The sequence below is a fragment of the Neovison vison genome, chromosome 3 (genome assembly GCF_020171115.1).
Source record: "Neovison vison isolate M4711 chromosome 3, ASM_NN_V1, whole genome shotgun sequence".
NCBI classification, from domain to species: Eukaryota; Metazoa; Chordata; class Mammalia; order Carnivora; family Mustelidae; genus Neogale; species Neogale vison.
In genome coordinates, this window is record NC_058093.1 from 150,885,775 (window position 1) to 150,908,648 (window position 22,874).

The 22,874-nt window shown below is 38.7% G+C and overlaps 1 protein-coding gene across 3 annotated transcripts in view; it reads right to left on the reverse strand.

Moving 5' to 3' along the window:
* C3H18orf25 (chromosome 3 C18orf25 homolog) overlaps positions 1–22,874 on the reverse strand; it is a 90,143-nt gene that overhangs the window by 41,845 nt on the left and 25,424 nt on the right. For all 3 annotated transcript variants that reach the window (XM_044243052.1, XM_044243051.1, XM_044243053.1), the window contains exon 2: positions 4,300–5,084. In XM_044243052.1, coding sequence (XP_044098987.1) covers positions 4,300–5,014 — 715 coding nt within the window. In that variant the 5' untranslated portion in view covers positions 5,015–5,084. The remainder of the gene's footprint in view (positions 1–4,299; positions 5,085–22,874) is intronic.

A 22,874-nucleotide genomic window follows, 5' to 3' on the forward strand; every position in this document is an offset into this window, starting at 1 on the left:
CAAATCTGCAAGACTTTTTAAAAATATAAATGTTCAACAGTAAGAATATAATGGGACGAACACAAACTCCTGGATGCAATAAACTTAATATATTCTAAAAAGCGGTCTGTGTCAAGAGCCTTAAAGTATTCATAGCCTTTTCTCATAATAGCAAAAACTAAAAACAGCCCAAAGGCCCAACACTGGGGAATTTATCTTACAGTCAGCTAAATAATTCAAAATCCACACATTTTAGGGAGAATATTGTGTTTTGTTAAAACGTTCAAAACGCAATGTTAAGAGGAAAGGAAGACGAAGTATATATAGGGTGGTGAATTTTGTTACATATTATAAAAGGCAACATACTCAAATGTTAACAAAAGCAGGACTGTGGGTGATTTTAATCTTCTACTTCACATTTTTCTGTTTTCAAAATTTTCTACAAAGCATTTACTACTTTAAAAAATTCTTTTTCATTTTCAAACAAGAATTAGTTGATGAAGCATAGTAAGTCTCTGCCTCAGAAACACTGTGAGCTAAAATAATAGCTTATCAGGATGCATTTCAGGGAATAAATGTGTATGGTGAATAAGGGATACCAAGATCCTGGCTTCAGCGGGGCTGACCTGACCACATGGACTGAATATTACATGATCTTGGACAGCTGTCCTCAACAGCCTCCCTGACATTCTCCAAAATAGAGATTTTCTAAATGCAAAATTAGATAACTGACCCTTACCTAACAAAGGTCGGTACTATTTTTGGAACCTCAGTCTGAAGAGGCATTTATATGATGGACTTTTAAAGCACACAAAAGCAGGTCATTACAGCCAAGACAAGATGAAGCTACCCTCAGGTTTACTCTACACTAAATATTTATCAAAAACAACAGTTATGGGAGCCCTGGGTGCCTCATTCAGTGAAGCGTCTGCCTTCAGCTCAGGTCATGATCCTTGGGGTCCCGGGATCAAGCTGTGTCAAGCTCCCTGCTCAGTGGAGAGTATGCATCTCCCTTTGCTCCCCCACTCCTGCTCTCTCGCTCGGTGTCTCAAATAAGTAAAATCTTTAAAAAAAAAAAAAAAAAAGTTATTGGAAAAAACTTTTCCCTGCTCCCCATGTACACTGACGGACCTAAGTAAGTCTCTTTAGAGAACTAATTTCTTTACCTGAATGAAGTCCGATGTCCATCATTCATATTCACTAAAATCAAAATTCCCTGCAAGAGCAGACTTTACAGAACTAGTTTCAACTCAAAGTGATTTTACAGAGAAATGATGTCCAACTATCCAACTATAAAACTGCAAAGAGTGATTAAAAGTACAAAAAGAGGGCCACCTGGGTGGCTCAGTGGGTTAAGCCTCTGCCTTCAGCTCAGGTCATGATCTCAGGGTCCTGGGATCGAGCCCCACATAGGGCTCTCTGCTCAGCAGGAAGCCTGCTTCCCCCTCTCTGCCTGCCTCTCTGCCTACTTGTGATCTCTCTCTCTCTCTGTCAAATAAATAAATAAAATCTTAAAAAAAAAAAAAGGGTACAAAAAGATCATCTATAAAGATAAATGAGATATTTGATTAAAAACCTTGAATACTCAAGACCACTACAAAGTATTTTCACATTAATATTCACTATAAAATACTCATTTTGCTCACCTCTAAGTCCCCCAAGTGCAAGAACAAGAATTATCTTGACATGATCTCTCCAAACACTTTCATAAAACAGCAATACAGCCTCAAAAACTTCATGGAGAGAATGATTTAGCATGGATAATAAGCTGCCTGTCAGTTAACTGTTAACTAAAAAACAATCTTCATAAACATTTGTTTCCAAATATCAAACTCAATTAAACATGATCGTGCACTATAAAATACAGAAGTCTCCACCATTTTCACTCTTTAAAAGAAAATGCATTAAAAAAATAAAAATGAAAAAAGAAAATGCATTAATTGTAAATTTGGTGTAAAAGAACTTTAAGTCTAATTCCTTCAACATTTATGCTGCTGATAAAGTTTATAAATGAAGCATTTTCTGAATTACTAAATCAGTGGTACCTTGATGAAAAAGGATAGCAAGAATCTGTTTTTACTTTTCCTCTTGATATCCATTCTGTGTAAACAGCTTGATTCAAACGTCAACATCCAAGAGATTCTGTCAGGCACATTGAGTTTAAGTTCACCTGAATGTCTACGTTCAAGTCAGTCATAATTTATCCAAGTCAGTTCATAATTTATCCAATCTTTACAATTTATACAACTTTTCAACAATTGCCCTTGCTATTAGGTTGAATGCATCCCCTTCCCTGAACTCATAATGTGACTCAGGAAACTGACATATACATAATTATTACATTAGAGACGCACAATGTCATAATTTTTTAGGAGTAGCAATACAGACATTTGAAAGGAACCTCCTAATACTTAAACTTCAGCTGCTCCATCTTTGCTGCTTTATATACCCGCTCATATGAACAGCACCTCCCGAACCTGTGCAGTGCACACAATCTAGGCGGTCAGATAAAGTGGCCCAGCACCTTACCTACCATTTGATTCTCCGGGATTACCTTAGAAACCTACAAACTTTCAAAAGCCACAACCTTACTAAATGCTGTGAGCAAGAGAAATTAAATCACAGACTCAGATAACTTACTTTGGTCTTTTGGTTTGTATACAATTCAGAATAGACAAGAAACAGACCACCAGGGTTTTGGAAGTTTTAAACACTGGTGAAAGTAGTCAAATAGCAAGGAAGTTTGGATAATATAAACAAAGCACACCTAACCTATGTGACCCAAACAGGACAGTGCCCATGAACACATTTCTCATGCCACTTCTATAACTGGGTCTATTCTGTTCACCCACCTTCTTTTCCCTTTCCATAAGGAGGCAAAATATTGGGGTGGTTACCTAAAACTCTGTTTAGTGAGTGAAATTAAGCACTGTACCATCATGATCTTGATTAACAGATCAGAACACAGGACATAAGAATGCATGAACAATTTTACAGGTGCTAATCAAGCTTTCTAAAAAATATTAAATGAAAAACTGAAACATACTTAGAATGTGTCTGAGAACAACCCCGAAGTCTGCTTCTCTCATGCATTCAACTGATGAAATTCAAATAAACCCCCTTCCCAGCAATTTTAACACAAGGAACTACCAAAGGAGTTCAAGAGATACTAAAACAGTAAGCATTTCTAATTGTTAAAAATGCCTATTTAATGTAATATATGGATGAGACTTTTATTATTTTAAGATGAACACCTATAGGATCATTCTTGTTACTGAGTTTATGTAAGTTTGGTTGGCTATAGTCTCAATTAACCAATATGATTTTTCTTGAAATATTCTTTGTATATCAGCAATATGCTGTCTTCATGTATAGAAACAAACTTTTCAGAAAAATAAGAGGAAAGAACAGTCACCCATAAAATTTTAAAACCCAAAACCTCCCCTTCTTTAATGTAGCAATAAACAATGCTGTCATTATCTATTAAATGCCATGTACTTTATAAAATGTTCTAATCATAAGAGTCTCTTCAATAAGAATTCACCAATTAAGAACCATTCAGACCTCATCCTTCTTGCACCTTGAAATCTCAAGAATGCCTTTGTAGTACACAGTACTAGTCATGATAATATGGAAAAGGTAGATATGTCAAACATGTAATAAATTACACACCCTTACACCAATGAGAGCTAGAATAAGGAGATTTCTATCAAACTTCTTAAAGTAAAGAGAAAATACTGCAAAAAAGCATTCTTTCCAATGCAAGTGACAACTCAGAATAGAAAAATGTGCAACAAGGATAAATATCTCATCATGCACTGACCTGGGAAAAAGCTCATAAAACTACTGTTTTAGGAGGAACAGCTACTAGAAAACTTTAACAGAAGATGGAACATGTCATTTCAGACACCATAAGCTCAAGTACAGTGGCTATATAATAAAGCAAAGTGCCTATTCCTGAGGAGAATTTACTTAGTAATAATGTTGAACAGTATTAAATCTAAGCAGTGCTAAAAAGGCAATGATGGGAGTTCAGGTCATGTGTTACAGAGAAAGAGACTTGTGAGAAATTCCATTACTTAAAAATAATCTTGTCCCTATCATTAACCATTGAAGTATTTTTTGCTGACGTGCTAAAGTGCACTGGAAACCTCAGAACAGGTTTTTAAAATTGGCCATGTCTTGTTAATACACTGCAGTCTTCAAATTTACACAGAGCTGCAGGTCCTGGATTTTTTCAAGTGTCACTCATCTAACTGAGCCTGACAGCTTAGAAATGCCATCGGTTGCTCTACAGTCAGTTTAAAAAACATCCTCTACCTGGTATCTCTGCAGTGATTGTCTTGCTGCTCCCTGAAACCTCTTCATCATCATCTGATGAGCTCGTGCTTGAGTCACAAGTCAGGTCACTATCACTGGTACTACTGTCCTGCAACAGGTTGTACTTCTTTCGTGCAGCAGCCTCCCTTTTCTGCCGCAGTAGCCTGATTCTCTCCTTGTGCTTTTGGCTCCGATGACCTTTAACCTTGGCGACTCGGCCATTCTGTTTATCACTGGATTGCCGGTTTTTCTTGGCAGCCATGGTAGATGTTTCGCTTTCAGATCGAGAACGCCGAGACTTGCGCCCAACTGTGGCACCAGACACTCCAGAAGGGTCTCCTTCCACCGCTGTCTCTGCCTGAGATGGTTCATTCTCTTCTGCAGAAGACAAAGTGTCTGAATCAGCCAGGTGACCACTAGAGGAAGGAGAAAGCATGCAGTGATTAGAGGAGTCACTCTCATAAACTCGGCCAGTGGTCGGCTTGTCACTTTCTGTGGATGCTAACTGAGACTCAGAAGAGTCCCTTCTCAGTTCCATCAATAAGCAGGGCATTGAAGACAGAACGGTAGAATCCACTACCCCATCTTTCTGAACTTGAGATTCCAGTTCTACAGATCCATCTTCTTCCTTCGTTGTCTCTTGTTCAGATGTTTTTGGAGGGACTTCAGACTCAATGAGTTCTTCAACTTTTCCCACTGCCTCCTCCATCTTCATTTCAGACTTTCAAGTTAAATCATGGAGCAGAGTCTAGGAAACTAGGTCAAAGATGCAACAGGAAAGCAACCTGTACAAAAACACACAAAATCAATAAACAGAAATGGAAGATTATTTATCTATACAACATGCCTACCTTTCTTTTTTTTTTTTAAAGATGCCGAAGGCAGTCGTCCAACCAACTGAGCCACCCAGGCGTCCCCATGCCTACCTTTCTAAATGAGTAGCAAAAGTTACCCTTAGCCAGGCCTTTAAAATCTGTCATCTGCTTAACAGTCAAATCCAAAAGACTTAGTACTATCAAAATACTAGCATACACAACTACTAAAAATGGTGTAATATTAATCCTCAATTACTGAACTTGCAAGCCCAGCAAGGAACCAAACAAGGATTTTCAATTTTAAAACTTTATTTAAAATATTCAAGAAAGGATCCTCAAAACTCTGATACAGTTAAATGTGTATATTCTGACTTTAACATCAATGAAAAAGAATGCTTCAAAAAAACTAGTCTCAGGGGTGCCTGTGTGGCTCAGTGGGTTAAGCCTCTGCCTTCGGCTCAGGTCATGGTCTCAGGGTCCTAGGATTGAGCACTGCATCGGGCTCTTTGCTCAGCAGGGAGCCTGCTTCCCCTTCTCTTTCTGTCGATCTCTCTACCTACTTGTGATCTCTCTCTGTGTGAAATAAATAAATAAAAATCTTAAAAAAAAAAAAAGCAAACTAGTCTCAGAAAAAGTTAGCTAGAATGATTACTTTTATACTCAAATCCTCAAAGAGAGGAAGTTATAGTGGAGTAACATCAAATGTACACACTTATGTTAAAAAAAAAAAAACTTTCAATTACATGCATTTGGCAAATGAGCACCCAAAGTAACTGTATGCATCAAACCTCTGTGCTATTCCTCTCAGAAGAAGCTGCTCTACACATGTATGAAGAGGCCAGGCCTCACTACGCTGTTTCCTCACACTCCTTCCTAGCTCCCACATACCTCTCATCAGGCTGAATGTGAGCCTAGTGTTTCAACACGTTTTGTTTCATAAACAGCAGCCATTAAATACAGACCAACTACTTTGTGAACCCAGGAAGCCTAGTATACTATAGTCTATGAATGACTTAAGGAGCTTAAAACACCCTACATACATTCTCCACCTTATATGCTAACTTCTTTTTTGTAATATTTTATTTATTTGAGAAAGCATGAGTGGGAAGAGGGGCAGAGGAGGGAGAGGGAAAAGGAGAGAATCTCAAGCAGACTCCTCCCTGACCTTAGGGCTGGATCCCAAGACCCTGAGATCATGACCTGAGTGGAAACCAAGAGTTGGATTTCAACTGACTGGGCCACCTTGATGCCCCATATGCTAACATGAGAACCTAACATCCTTCCTGTACTGAGTGTGCTACAACTCTATTTAATCAAGGAGAAACAGGACAGACACAATCTTTAAAGACAAGAGTTGTAACCTATACAGAGCAAACTTCATTAACTGGTGGTCTGGTTTTAAAAGGATGGTGCTAAGAATGTGCAAAACAAGTAAATATCTCTCTGTACATGTGATGTTATGGAAGGCAATTATGATGTCCCAATGGTGACAGATACAAACACTGAGCTAGATGGTGTGCTAATTAGGTGCCAGAAGACATCTTCATTTCGCTCTATCAACTCTACTAACAGTTTAATATATGGTAGACAGCAACCAGAAGATACTCAGAATACCCTTTCCTTGATCTAACATACCAAGCCTACTTATTGCTTACTATAAACATGAATATTCTATGTTACTATTTTTTGTTTTTCATGGCCTTGTTCTCAGCTGCTGATGAAACAGACATTCTGATGAAGGTTCCTCAACACATTCATGAAAACCAGAACATCTGCGGCCACTGAAACATTCATTAATGTAAAACAATCCCATATGTAGCCTATTTCATACGCATATTTGCATCATTACTAATTTTTGAATTAAATGAAAATAAGCATAAATGTTATTCCTAACACAATTCCAAAAGGAATGTAACACCTCTGAAAGCCAACAGAGGGAGTGAAAGTTAAACCAGGAAACTGCCAGTGTCATAACTAAAGCATGTTGGCAATACAAACAGGAAATAAAATATTCAGATATGAATTACTCCAAATATGAAGAATAGATCAAGATTTTCTAACTAAATAAAAATGAGAGTTGACTCTTCTGTAGAGAATGATGTTATATATTCCAGAATAAAAAAATTTTTTACAGCTGAAATATTTTAGAAATATACTCAAATGAAATTGATGTCAGAAATAAATAAAGCATAAGAATCAAAAGTCTCAAATTAATTTTTGAAAGCAGGAAGCCCTGGACCTTTTTAAGTACATAATATAACATCAGGTGGAAAAGTGAATATGTTAATATGACCATAAAACTCCTATGTGTTGTTTGGGTGGCTCAGTTGTTAAGTGTCCGCCTTTGGCTCAAGTCATGATCTCAGGGTCCTAGGATCAAGCCCCACATCGGGCTCCCTGCTCATCAGAAAGCTGGCTTCTCCCTCTCCCTCTCCTCCTGCTTGTGTTCCCTCTCTTGCCGTCTCTGTCAAATACATAAATAAAATTGAAAAAAAACAAAACAAAACTCCTGTTTGTTCAGTAAATAAATTGTGTGGGTAGGACAAATAAATCCAGACTGTTTTTCTTTGTAAGAAAACACCACATTATCATTGTCTTTCAATATGACAACTCAATTATCTTTCATTTCAAGATCCATATATTTAAGAGTTTATTGACAAGAGTTTACAACTTCTGCTGCCTAAAAAAAGCAATTTTAATCACAAACACTAGCATCAACCATGAATAGGACACCTGTTAGCTAACAGTGACATGTCCATACAATGTGGCCATAAAGGATGAAAAGGTTCTTTAATACACTAATATGGAGCAATTTTCAATACATAATGTTAAATGAATAAAAAAAGGTACATTATACCATTTGTGTAAATAAAGAACAAAATTATACTTATGAGTTCGTCAGCGTATGTACAGAATCTCTAGAAAGATACTCAAGAAAACAGGTAACAGCAGCTACTCTGGCAAGGAAAGAAAGTGAATGAGAGAACAGGAGTCAAAAGACCTTTGTTTTGTTTTTACCTCTTGATTCTACTATCACGTGCAAGTATGCAAGTATTACCTATTCAAAACCCCAAACATACAAGTCTACTGAAAAGTCTTCTGAATAAAAGGGAAGCTGCACCTTTCTACTCATAACAGCAACCACTGTTCAGGTCAAATTTAGTCAGTGAAGTCTATTAGAGTCTCCCCCCTGTAGCGGAATTTTGTCATAATTCATGAAACACAAAGGAAAGAAAAAGTCACAGGAAGTGAAAATACAAGCTCTGACAAAACTCTCTGCAGCAGAATAAAAATAAGTGCCCTAAACACAGTGGGGAAAGATGCCATGTGTACAAAGTAATCTTCCCCAACAACCAGAGTATTTACTGCATATATTGTTTTTGGTCCAGGAAAATACATGGATATTCTTGGTAGAGGTAATTAAAAGTAGCCGGCAATAAAAAAAGATAAAACTATCAAATAATAGTTGCATCTTATAAATGTGATAAAAGGCTCTCAACCACCTGATATAATAGTAAATTCACAATGAAATAGTAAATAAGCATTTAAGTATATGAAATAGTAAATACAGCATTTATTTCCTTAGAACAGCATTTTCCACCATGCTGTTCTTCCCTCCAATCTAACGGCAGTCCCCTTCTACAAGGATATACATTCATCAACTTCTCACACTCAAATGCATCATCCATCCATCCATTTACTCATTCATTTGAAAAAATTCTCCTTCTACTTACCACCTCAACCTCACATCTCCTCCAGAAACCATTCTCTTCTTTCACCACCTCATTAAGAGAGTTGTCTAAATTCCCAGCCTCTATTTCCTTACCTCTCATACTCTTCCAACCCAATCCCATCTGACATCTGCTTTTATTAAACCTGTAGAACAGCAGAGCATTAATGACCCTGGTATATCTAAAGCCAACAAACAGCTTGGCCCTCATCTTAACGTCTAAGCAGCATTCTATGTTTAACCACTCCCCTCTTCTCCTTAAGCTAATGTTTTTCTTTGGTTTCCAAGGTTTTCTTTCTTCTGGTTGCTCCTTCTCAGCCTACTTTATAACAGACTTAACTTATTCTACCAAACCTCCAGTGTTTCTCCTAGGACTAGGTCCTTTTCACACCCATCAAAGTAACCCTCTTCCACATCCAGTTTCCAATACCATCCCTATACTAGTAATTCTGTCTCTCCATCTCAGCTCTTCTCCAAGCTCTATCCAGTCTACCCCAACAGCCAACCGACATCTGCATTTCAATTTCACAAAGGTATCACAACCTCTTCATGTCCAAAACCAAATTAGTCATCTCTGTATTACCCCACTCTGGTCGTTCTCTAACTTTCCCTAGCTCATAAAAACAGCACCACTAGGGTCACCAGGGTGGCACAAATGAACACCCGACTCCTGGTGAGGTCAGGTCCTACTCAGATTATGAGGTTGAGCCCCACATCAAGCTCCATGCTGAGCGCAGGATCTGCTTAAGAGTCTCTTCCCTCTGCCTCCTCCGCCCTGCATCCGCTCTTGCACATATGCTTTCTATCTATAAAATAAATAAATCTTTTTAAAAAATAACAACACTATTACTTCAGTTGCTCATGTCATAAACCTGAGGGTTACCCTTGACAATGCCTTCTCCTTTATTCATTACATCCCATCATTCACTAATTCCTGTCAGTCCTACCTCATATTTCCAGACTAGTATTCTCCATCTCACTGTCAACCACTCTAAACTCAATCTCCATAATTTATTTTTCAATGGAACAATCAATAATCATCATCTCCTATGTTCAGTGTTACTCTTGCCCACCAACCTGCTCTATAAAGAACAGAACAACATTTTTACAAGGCAAATATAACGTGTTTATAGGAAGAGTTTTTTGTAGATTCCACATAAAGTATTTTATAAATGTCTTACAAGAACAAGGGGATGACCGAGAGGAGAGTAGTTCAAGGCAACTTGAGTTCTACCTAAGGAGTTTCCCTCTTCCCTTTAAAAAGGATTATATGCAGTAATTTTAAAAATCAGGCTGTCAGTGGTGCCTAGGTAGCACAGTCGGTTAAGCATCTCATAGGTTGTAAGACTGAGCCCTGAGCCCAAATGGGAGTCTGCTTGAAGGGTCTTTCTCTCTGTCCTTCCCCCTACTCACTCTCCCAAGGGCTTGCACTCTTTTGCTTTCTCCAAAATAAATAAATAAATCTTTTTAAAAAAACAAAAATAAAGGGATGCCTGAGTGGCTCAATCAGTAAAGCATCTGCCTTCAGCTCAGGTCATGATCCCACCGTCCTGGGATTGAGCCCGCATCAGGCTCCCTGCTCAGTGAGGAGTCTACTTCTCCCCCTCTCTCTCCACCCCTCTAACTCCCCACTTGTGTACTCACACACACTCTCTCAAATAAATGAAGTCTTTAAGAAAATAAACAAATTGAGGGACGCCTGGGTGGCTCAGTAGGTTAAGCAGCTGCCTTCGGCTCAGGTCATGATCCCAGCGTCCTGGGATCGAGTCCCACATCGGGCTCCTTGCTCGGCAGGGAGCCTGCTTCTCCCTCTGCCTCTGCCTGCCTCTCTGTCTGCCTGTGCTCGCTCTCTCTCCCTCTCTCTCTGACAAATAAATAAAAAAATAAATAAAATTTTTAAAAAAATAAAAAAAAAAAAAGAAAATAAACAAATTGGAAACAGGCTGTCAGTTCTGGACAATCAAAATGCAGCATTTATTAGTTCTGTATTCATTAAGAAACTAAGATAACAAAAGATTAGGACAGATAGGAGAGCCAAACCATGGAATGAAAGCAATACCCTGCCCCTCTGAGACAGAGAAGTATAAAGTATTAAGGGAAACGAAGTGAAAAGTACAAAGTATAAGGCTAAATGAGGCTACTGTGAAAATCTGGAGGGAGTTTCTCTCCTACCAGACCTCATTCTTGGTCAGCAAAACTTAATGCAAGGTGAAAAGAGCAAGTTTGGAGGTTTGTGAAAATGGAAAAGGATTCTAACACTCGCTACAGAAAATGTGAGAATAAAACTGCTAAGCACAATAATTTATAGAGCGTCAAAAAGAATAATTTGCAATACTACTCAATTTCCACGCTAGGTAGGGATCATCAACACAAACTTAGGGAAGAAGGTAGTGTGCAATTGCTCTTCCCTGCTCAAAACCTCTGCCCACATCCCCAGTTTCATCTTGGGCCACTCACACCCTAACTCCTTCCGGATACAAAGAATAAGCAACTTTTCCAGATCTCTGGCCTTTCACACTCATTTTGAGCCTTCCCCCTTGTTGGCTGTTCTTCACAGATACCAGAATAAGTATCATTTCCTTGGGATAGCCTTTGGTACCTTACTAAGAGGTTCCCTGTTATATATAGATTACACACCTATTTTCTTCCATAGCACTTTGCATAATTATAGTTAACTGTGTTACTGTTCACTGTCCATCTACCATACACAGGGACTTATAAAAGGTTTAGAGAAATAAAAAATTGTATTAATGAAAAAAATCACATAATCCCCCAATCTATTTATCTCTATGATTAACAGGCAAAACAGACCTTAAGGCAGAATGTGTCAAGACAAAAGGTGTCATCCTAATTTTCAGGCCCAATGAATGATAAACATAACAGGAATCTATGGAAGTTCCCTCTTACTACAAATTTTTCAAGGAAGTGGAAAGCAAGGTCATCATTATGAGTGAGGATGAATGAGGTGGTGGTGAGCTGATCAGAAAACAAGGTGTGAAAAAGTATTATGAAAGTGAAGACACTAGAATAGTAGAGTATATGATTTTCAGACAGTAATAAGGTCCCACTTTAAGGGTTGCAGCATGAACTTCAAGTGAGACTGGCACACATAGATATGTTTTTCTCCTCTGAAATTCAGCTGTTTAAGTCCAAGCACAGAGGAGGAAGAAGTTGGTTTAACCAGAATTCTAGTTTTACCAAGCAAGTAGATCAGTGCAAGAAAGAAGAGTGTATACAAGGAAATGACTGTAATGATCACAGTCGGAAGGGAGAGGGCAGTGAAAACGTCCAATGGAATGAACATCCCAGTGGAGTCAAGGTACTATAGTGAACTGCATAAAGAAGGTGGTAGTCCAAGAGTACTGTGAATGAAACAGATTACAGAAGGGTTGCATTTACTGGTAACTAATGAGATCTAAAATAGTGCCACTCAAAGTGGTGTTCTTAAAGGACTGTCTGCAGTGAGAGAAGTATAGAAATTAAGAAAACTGACTAGAGACCTATAGCAATTTGGTATTGTCATGACAACAAAACAGCATTTCAATTTCCTAGTAATTTACTGTATTTTGTAAAAAGATTTTATTTATTTATTCATGAAAGACAAAGGGAGAAGGAGGCCCGATCCCAGGACCCCGGTATCATGGCCTGAGCCAAAGGCAGATACTTAACCCACTGAGCCACCCAGGCACCTTAATTAATTGTATTTTACCAAAAAAAATCCACCAGTAATGGATTGGAAGTAAAAATATACTGGTCTTGGGGCACCTGTGTGGCTCAATAGGTTAAGTGCCTGCCTTTGGCTCAGGTCACGATCTCAGGGTCCTGGGATCAAGCCCCATGCCAGGCTCCCTGCTCAGGGGAGAATCTGCTCCTCCCTCTCTCCCTTCCCCATCACATCCCCCACTCCCTGGCTCACATGCACACACAAGTTCTCTCCCTCTCTAATAAATAAATAAGATCTTTTAAAAAAAGAAAATGTGTAGGGGCGCCTGGGTGGCTCAGTGGGTTAAGCCGCTGCCTTCGGCTCAGGTCATGATCTCAGGATCCTGGGATCGAGTCCCGCATCGGGCTCTCTGCTCAGCAGGGAGCCTGCTTCCCTCTCTCTCTCTGCCTGCCTCTCCATCTACTTGTGATTTCTCTCTGTCAAATAAATACATAAAAATCTTTAAAAAAAAAAAAAGTGTATACACACACACACACACACACATACTAGTTCATCACAACAAATAGTTTGAGAAGCATTGGTTAGAGTAGGACTGTGGAAATACCTGGCTGAGGTAGAGTACAAAACCATTATGAGAAAGTTCACAGAACTGAGTAGGCACTGTCAGAAGGATCATCTGTAAATACTAAAATCAGGAAGAATTAATTAAGACAAAAGTAATAATGGACAAAATGACACTAAGCAAGGAACAAAAATCACCACAGTCAGTGGTCAAAAGAGGACAGCAATATGGGGATTAATGAAGAGGAAAATTACCTGCAAAGTGGCAGTGAGGAACAAGGAAATCCAGGCAGAGTTGATAAGGACTGCAGGAGAAAAAAAAAAAAAGCACAGGTACCCCTTGAAAGATGAAGCTGTACCCTCAGTGGAAAGCCACAGTGTTACTAGTGCAAGAAGGTAAAGGAGAAGTTCAGAGAGGAAGTTAAGAATATTGGTGATTTTGCTGATGATGAACCAAAGTAGAAAAGAGGTGGAGAAGGAGGGGAGGGCAAACAACAGGGAATGTGCAGTGCTTTCGGAAATGCAAGAAATAAGGGGTGACTTAGGAGTTTGGAGCTTCCTGTGGTTACATTTGTGAGACAAAAACTTAAGTAAAGCACTCAGATATTTTTTCATTCTATGTATTTAAAAAATTCTAGTGTTAGTCATGACTCAGTCAATTGATTTCACAACCCAATAGGTGGTGACCTAAAAGCTTAAAAAACACTGTCTAGAGAAACCATGTGTCATAGCAGCACTGTTTCTGTGATAGACAAAACAAAAACAGAACATCTACTGACAAACAGTGGAATGGAAAAATAAGTTGTGGTACACTGCTACAATAAAGAAGCATATAGCAATGGACACAAAGACAACTACATCAACATGGATAAAACAATGAAAACAATGGTAAGTAAAAACAAAACAGGGGCACCTGGGTGGCTCAGTGGGTTAAGCCTCTGCCTTCGGCTCAGGTCATGATCTCAGGATCCTGGGATCAAGTCCCGCATCAGGCTCCCTGCTTAGCAGGGAGCCTGCTTCCCCCTCTCCCTCTGCTGCTCCCCCGACTTGTGCTCTCTCTCCTTCTCTCACTCTCTGTCAAATAAATAAATTCTTTAAAACAAAACAAAACAAAAAAAGCAAATTGCAAAAACAAAAACAAAAAACCCTATGTCATTCAGTATATATAAAGTTCAAATCAACACAATATGAAATGACATAATATATATGGCTACTTCGTTATGCTTTAAAACTACTTTAAAAAGCTCAGGAATGGGGGCACCTTGGTGGTTCAGTGGGTTAAAGCCTCTGCCTTCGGCTTGGGTCATGATCTGAGGGTGCTGGGATCGAGCCCCACATCGGGCTCTCTGCTCACAGGGAGTCTGCTTCCCCTTCTCTCTCTACCTGCCTCTCTGCCTACTTATGATCTCTATCAAATAAATAAACAAAATCTTTATTTTTTAAATATTTTATTATTTATTTGACAAATACAGATCACAAGTAGGCAGAGAGGCAGGCAGAGAGAGAGAGAGGAGGAAGCAGGCTCCCTGCCGAGGAGAGAGCCCGATGTGGGGCTCGATCCCAGGACCCTGGAATCATGACCCGAGCCAAAGGAAGAGGCTTTAACCCACTGAGCCACCCAAGCACCCCTAAACAAAATCTTTAAAAAAAAAAAAAAAAAAAGGCTCAGGAATGATTATCAAAATGTTAAGATAATGGTTGCCTCAGTGTGAGGAAGAGGTGATAGATTATGAGTATGGAGGGTTTCAGAAGTACTGGTAAAGCAGGACACTTCTGGTTATGAGCAAGGCAAAGTGTTAGCTAATACTCCCAAAATATAATTATAAAACAAGACAAAATTAATCAAAACAACTACTTCAGGGGCACCAGTTGGTTGGGCACCTGACTTCTGGTTTCAGCTCAGGTCGTGATCTCAGAGTCATGACATCAGCCTGCATCAGGGACCCCCTCCCCCACAAACACACTGCACCCCCACATCGGGCTCTCCATTGGGTGGAGTCTGCCTGAGATTCTTTCTCCTCCCTCCCACTTGGGTGTGCTCTCTCTCTTTCAAATAAATAAATAAATCTTAAAAAAAAATAAAACCACTTCAGAGCTCTGGAAATCTATCAAATCCATACACAAAGAGAAGTGCTAATGCTTAAAAACCTGCAGTATTGGGGAACCTGGTCAGTTAAGCATCTGCCTTCATCTCAGGTCATGATCTCAGGGTCCTGGGATGGAGCCCCTGTCAGGCTCCCTGCTCAGGGGGAAGTCAGCTTCTCCCTTGCTCTGTCCCTCCCCCTGCTTGCACACGTTTTAATAAATAAAATTAAAAACAAACAAACAAAAAAACACTGCAGGTTTGGGGCGCCTGGCTGGCATAGTCAGTGAAGTGGCAGACTCTTGGTTTGGGCTCAGGTCATGATCTCAGGATCCTGGTAGAGCAGTGTAAGACTCCCAACCCAACGGGGAGCCTGCTTCAGGAGACTCTCTCCCTCTACTCCTCCGCCTGCTTATAAGCTCTTTCTCTCTCTCTCAAATAAATAAATCTTAAAAAATAAAAACTTGTAGGATTTTTATTAAGAACAGTAGGGGCCACTCCCATTCCCCACCCCCACCCCCAGCTCAATAGGTTCTGCCTAATCAGGTGGCACAGACCTGGATGATCTGTGTTTGCACTAACAAAGGAGCCCCCAAAGTGGAATGGTTGGCCACACCTATACCCAGGGGCATTACTGGTGCAAGTAACCATCTAACCAGCAGGCAGACAGGACAATCGAGGGTACCACTAGCCTGAGGATGTGATCATGAATGGATCAAGCATATTCTTTGCTGACACTACAGGATTATGCAGAGGAGATGCCAAAAATCTTTAGTGGTGGGAGGTATTTGAACACAATTTCTGACCAAGCACTGGCTGACCAGTAAACTATGCTGGAAAGGACAAGAGCAAAGAATAGAAAGCCAGGTTTAAAAGTTAAAATAGAAAAAATTAAAAAACTGAGCAGAGACATAAGCAACAACACAGTACAGGAGAGACAGATTTCAAATGTATCCCAGTTACCCAAACAAAAACACAGCAACCCCTTCAAAGGGAAAAACAATTAGAATCTAAAGCTGCTGCAATATATTATCTAAAGTGTCCAGTTTTCAATAAAAAATTAAGAGACCTTTGAAGAAATAGGAAACGTGACTCATACACAGGAGATAAAAAGCAGTCACTAGAAAAACAATGTCCTCAGATGATGGACTTCACAAAGACATCAAAAGAGCTATTTTATTTTTTTAAATATTTTATTTATTTATTTGTCAGAGAGAAAGAGAGAGGGGGGGTGTGCACGAGCCAGTGCTGGCAGAGGGAGGGGCAGAGGGAGAAGCAAGCTCCCTGCTGAGCAAAGAGCCAGATATGGGGCTTGTTCCCAGGACCCTGAGATCATGACCTGAGCTGAAGACAGAGACTTAACCCACGGAGCCACCGATGTGTCCCAAAGGAGCTATTTTAAATATGTTCCAAATACTAAAGGCAAATACATTTTAAAAATTAAAGTATGATAACAATGAATCAACAAGTAGAGAATCTCAATAAGGAAACAAATTCTTAACAGAGGAACAAACAGACATTCTGCAGTTGGAAAGTATAAAAACTGAAAAGAAATTTCACAAAAACGGCTCAACAACAGATTCAAGATGGCAAATAAAGAAATCAGCAAACAAAATAAGTCAACAGAAACTGTGCAATCTGAAGGATAGAGAGAAAAAGACTAAAGAAAAATGAACAGGGCCTCTGAAACACAAGGGACAATTATCAAGAACACCAACATGTATATAATATGAATCCTAGAAAAAAATGAGGTATAACAAATAACTTTGAAAAAATAATGGCCCCAAACATCCTCTAAACTGATGAAAAACATCAATTCACACATATCCAAGAAGTTCAACAAATCTCAAAGGAGACCTCAATAAAAGCCACATAGATACATCATAGTCAAACAAGTGAAAGACAATTAGAAAAATCCTGAAAGCAGTAAAAGAAAATTCATAATATACAAGAAAACCACATTAGATTAGCAGTTGATTTCTCATTTTGAAACACTAGAGACCCAAAGGGAGAATGATATTCAAAGTGCTGAGGGGAAAAAATAAGAATTCTACATCCAACAAAAATATTCTTTCAAAACAAAGACAAAAGGGGAACCTTATTGGCTTAGTCAGAAGAGCATGTGACTCTTGACCTTGAGGTGGCAAGTTTGAGCCCAGTGTTGGGCACAGATATTACTTTAATTTTTTTTTCTTTCTTTTTTTTTTTTTTTTAAACTGGGGGGTGCCTGGCTGGCTCAGTGGGAAGACCATGTGCCTCTTGATCTCAAGGTCACGGGTCCGAGCCCAACATTGAGTGGAGGGATTGTAAAAAATAATATGATATAATATAATATGACATTAAAATAAAGTAAAATAAAATAAAACTACTAAAAATTTTAAAAATGTAAAGGAAAAGAATTCCTAGATAAGCAGACTAAGAAATCTCATTGGTAGAAGACCTGCTTTAAAAGAAATAATAAAGGAGGGGCGCCTGAGTGGCTCAGTGGCTCAAAACCTCTGCCTTCAGCTCAGGTCATGATCCCAGGATCCTGGGCAGCATTGGGCTCTCTGCTCAGCAGGGAGCCTGCTTCCTCCCCTCTCTCTGCTTCTCTGCCTACTTGTGATCTCTGTCTGTCAAATTAATTAATTAATTAAATTTTTTAAAAAAGAAATAATAAAGGAAATTCTTTAGGCTAAAAGGAAAGAATCTGTGACTCAAATCCACAAAATGAAATGCAGACAAAAAGTGGTAAATATGTATGTTAACATAGAAGATCCTATAAATGATTATTTCTTCTCTCACCTTCTTTTAAAAAATAAATGGTTGTTTTTCAGTCTGAGGGGTTTGAAGTGGCGGGGGGGTGGGAGGTTGGGGTACCAGGTGGTGGGTATTATAGAGGGCACAGCTTGCATGGAGCACTGGGTGTGGTGAAAAAATAATGAATACTGTTTTTCTGAAAATAAATAAATTGGGAAAAAAAAAAATGGTTGTAAAAAGCAATAACTGTAACACTGTAATGTGAGATTTATAATACACACAGATGTCATATATGTAAAAGTAATACTTTAAAAAGGAGAGAGGAGACGGAGCTCTTCCCTACTGGTGCAATGTTTCTATATTTTATTGAAATTAAACATTAATTTGAACATTGTGATAAATGAAGATACAGGTATAATCCCTAGAGCAACAATTAAAAAAATATTTAAAAATACAGTTAAAAAACTAACCCCTGCAAAAAAGACGTTAAAGAAGGTACAGAGGTACAACAACAAATAAGACATTATAAAAAATAAAATAACAGGTGCGCCTGGGTGGCTCAATCATTTTCTGCCTTCCGCCCAGGTCATGATCCCAGGATTCTGGGACAGAGCCTCGCATTGGGCTCCCTGCTCAGCAGATAGCCTGCTTCTCCCTCTCCCACTCCCCCTGCTTGTGCTCCATCTCTCACTGTGTCTCTCTCTGTCAAATAAATAAAATCTTTAAAATAAATAAAATAAAATAAAATGACAAATGTAAACCCAACCATATTATAACTGTATTAAACATAAATGACTTAAATACTCCAAACAAAAAGCAAAATATTGTCAGAATGGATAAAAAAGATCCAACTGTAAAAAAAAACAAAAACAAAAACAACAACAAAAAGATCAATTTTATATAGTCTATGAAACATACCTTAGGTTCAAAGATAAAATAGGTTGAGAGAAAAATAGAAAAAGATATATTACACAAAGAGCAACCACAGGAGAGCGAAAATATTTATATCAACATCAGACAGTAAGTATTACTAGAGACAAGGACATTTCATAATGACTCAAAGATTAATGTATCAGTGAAATACAAAAATCAAAATATATGAAGCAAAAGCTAACAAAATGAAAAGGAGAGAGAGAATTCAACACCCATAGTTGCAGATTTCCAGCCCTCACTGTGAAGACAGAAAGTTAAGAAGAATTTAGAAGACTTGAACATTATCAACCAATTCAATCCATATGACAATATGGCACACCTCACCCCTGGGTGGTTGCTGGCATTTACAACTAGGTACAGGGTAACCCCAAATTCAGATGTGGACTACTGGAGGGTGCCTGGCTGGCTCAGTTGGTTATGTGTCTGACTTGGCTCAGGTCATGATCTCAGGGTTGTAAGACTGAACCCCACACATGGTTCTGCACTGGATGTGGGATCTGCTTAAGATTCTCTTTCTCCCTCTACCCCTACCACCATTCTTTCTCTCTCTCCCTCTCAAAACAAACAAAAAAAACAAAAAAGTGATGTGAACTACTGGAAAATTAAATAGAGAAATAATCAACTTTAATATGAACTACATAATGCTTAGGAACATGTCTCAAAGAAAAAAAAACAGAGAAATACAGATCTGGACATTATCAATGTAAGCACAGGTGGTAGATGACTATATCAGCTAATCCAGGGAGAAAGCATAAAACGTAAACAAAGGAGAAACTCTAAACAGATTTTTTTTTTAAATGTGAATCTGTTGCTTTAGTGTATAAACTGATAGGTAAAACAATTATCCTTGGAGGGAAAAAAATGAAAGTATCAATAAAACACACAGAAGAAAGTCTTACTTCTCACAACATATTCTTAGATGATTAACAACTTCTTATAAACTTAGAATTGTGAGAATGGACCATGATTGATGGGGGTCTTTTTTTTTTTAAGATTTTATTTATTTATTTGACAGGGAGAGAGAGATTACAAGTAGGCAGAGAGGCAGGCAGAGAGAGGGGGGTAAGCAGGCTCCCTGCTGAGCAGAGAGCCCGATGCGGGACTCGATCCCAGGACCCCAAGATCATGACCTAAGCTGAAAGAAGACGTTTAATCCACTGAGCCTCCCAGGTGCCCTGAATGATGGGGTCTTATCTAAGGCCAACCACTACAGGAAACCCTCCTGAGAGTTTTAACATAGCACTGTATATAAAATCATTAAGCATTCAACATAACAAAGATTTGCCTTATTTTATACTGTTCAATTTTACTCCTAATGAGCAACTAAGCATGCTTTAAACACCATTATAATGACACAAAATGAATGAATACACTGAAACGGTATTGTCCTTCCTAATGTGACAAATGCAAACTCAAGTCATTTGCTGTTAGAAGTTTACTGTTGCTACAGGCACTGTTCCGTTGAAACCACAAGTTGACACAAGCACAGCCCATTAAGTGAAACTGCTTCTAGGAAAGATCTTGCTCTACAGTCACGTAAAATGGGGCGTTCTAATTAATAGCACTCCTACATCTGTTTAGTTCATATCACCACCCTAGATGTATAAGAAATATAAGCAGCTAATGCTTCAAACAATCTATATGAACCCATTAACTTACACTGCTTCTCCACATGTACAGTTATTCATGAATTCCAACATTGCTCTTACACAAAACAATGCACTAAATATGGCTTTCTATTTAGACAAAAAAGCAGCTTTAAAGAGGGCCAGTGTTTTAATGACAAAATAACAATGCTTTCGACCACTAAAGCAGAAGATATATTTCCTCTGTCACAAAACTTTAAGTTAAAAAAAAATCCATACAAGTGACCCTATTTCCTTGCAATAAAATGGGATTGTTCCAAACAGGAAACCTTCTACTGTTTTATCTAATCTAGTGTCAATTACCAAGTGATAGGGCTTACACAAACCACCCCAGGAGAACACTGTTTCAAACAGAATTTATAACATAGTTTTTTTCCTCAAGATTTAGTCTACATTGGTTTTTCATTTTGTCTAAAATTGATACTTTAAAAAAAAAATTCTGTCTATATCTGTGACCAAAAACGACCCAATATAAAAACAACTACAGGGACGCCTGGGTGGCTCAGTTGGTTGGACGACTGCCTTCAGCTCAGGGCGTGATCCTGGAGTCCCAGGATCGAGTCCCGCATCGGGCTCCCAGCTCCATGGGGAGTCTGCTTCGCTCTCTGACCTTCTCCTCGCTTGTGCTCTCTCTCACTGTCTCTCTCTCTCTCAAATAAATAAATAAAATCTTTAAAAAAAAAAAAAAAAACAACTACAAGCAACACTATAACCTTTAATGTGAGTTTGCTCTTATCCTCAATACTTAAATTCCTTACCTACTTCCCTCCCCCAAAAAATTTATACCCACAAAATTTCAAAGATACTAAGTAGGTATCAAAGATGATTAAAACACAAATTTGGATACAAGTTTTCTGCTTTTTAAAAAAAAAATGTTTTCTTTATTTTGAAGATTTTATTTATTTGACAGAGATCATAAGTAGGCAGAGAGGCAGGCGGGGGTGGGGGAAGCAGATTCCCTACTGAGCAGAGAGCCCAATGAAGGCTCTATCCCAGGACCCTGGGATCATGACCTGAGCCAAAGGCAGAGGCTTAACCCACTGAGACACTCAGGTGCCCCTTGTTTTCTGTTCTTTAATCAAAATAGTCAGATTCTGTTGTTGTTTTGTTTTGTTTTGTTTTTAAGAAATATTGAAAATAGGGTGCCTGGGTGGCTCAGTGGGTTAAGCTGCTGCCTTCGGCCCAGGTCATGATCTCAGGGTCCTGGGATCGAGTCCCACATCGGGATCTTTGCTCAGCAGGGAGCCTGCTTCCCTCCCTCTCTCTCTCTCTCTCTCTCTGCCTGCCTCTCTGTCTACTTGTAATCTCTGTCAAATAAATAAATAAAATATCTTTAAAAAAAAAAAGAAAGAAATATTGAAAATATTACCAAAGAGAGGTACATATATCATTATTTTTACAAAATGAACATACACATGTAACAACCACACAGATACAGAACATTTCCCAAATCCCAGAAACCTCCCCCATGCCACCTCTAGTCATTACCAGCCCTCTCCCAATAGTAACCATTTCTCAGACTTTATCACCACAGATCAACGTTGTCTATTCTTAACCTTCAAGATGTTATAAACAAATGGGGAAATAGTCTATATTCATGGATTGGAAGATTCATTATTGTTGAGACGTCAATTTTTCCCAACCTGATTCAATAATTCAGTGTATTCCCAATCAAAACCCCAAGCTATCTTATACTGACATACAGATCCTAAAGTTTATATGGAAAGGCAAAAGATCCAGAATAGTCAACAGAATACTAAAGACTGAAGGACTGACATTACCCAACTTCAAGACTTACTATAAAAGCTACAGTTATCAAGACAGTGTAGTATTAGCCAAAGAACAGGTAACACAGATCAACGGAACAGAATATAGTGAGCCCAGATGTAGATGCATGCAAACACATTAACTGACCACTGACAAAAGAACAAGAAAAACAATTCAGTGGATAAAGTCTATTAAACAAATGGAACAACTGGACATTCTCAGGGAAAACAATTGTCTAGACACAGACCTTACACCTTTCACAAAAATTAACTCAAAATGGATGAGAGACATAAACGTAAAATGCAAAACTAAAAAACTTATAGTGGGAACCTGGAGAAAATTAAGGTGAACTTAGGTTGGGCAATGAATTGTTAAATATTATACCAAAACACAACCCCATAAAAAAGACTTTATTATAATTAAAAATTTCTGCTCTGCAAAGACACTGCCAAGAAAACAAAAAGTTTGAGGGGTGCCTGGGTGGCTAAGTGGGTTAAGCCTTTGCCTTCAGCTCATGTCGTGATCTCGGAGTCCTGGGATAGAGCCCCGCATAGCGCTCTCTGCTCAGCAGGGAGCCTACTTTTCCCTCTCTCTCTGCCTGCCTCTCTGTCTGCTTGTAATCTCTCTCTGTGTCAAA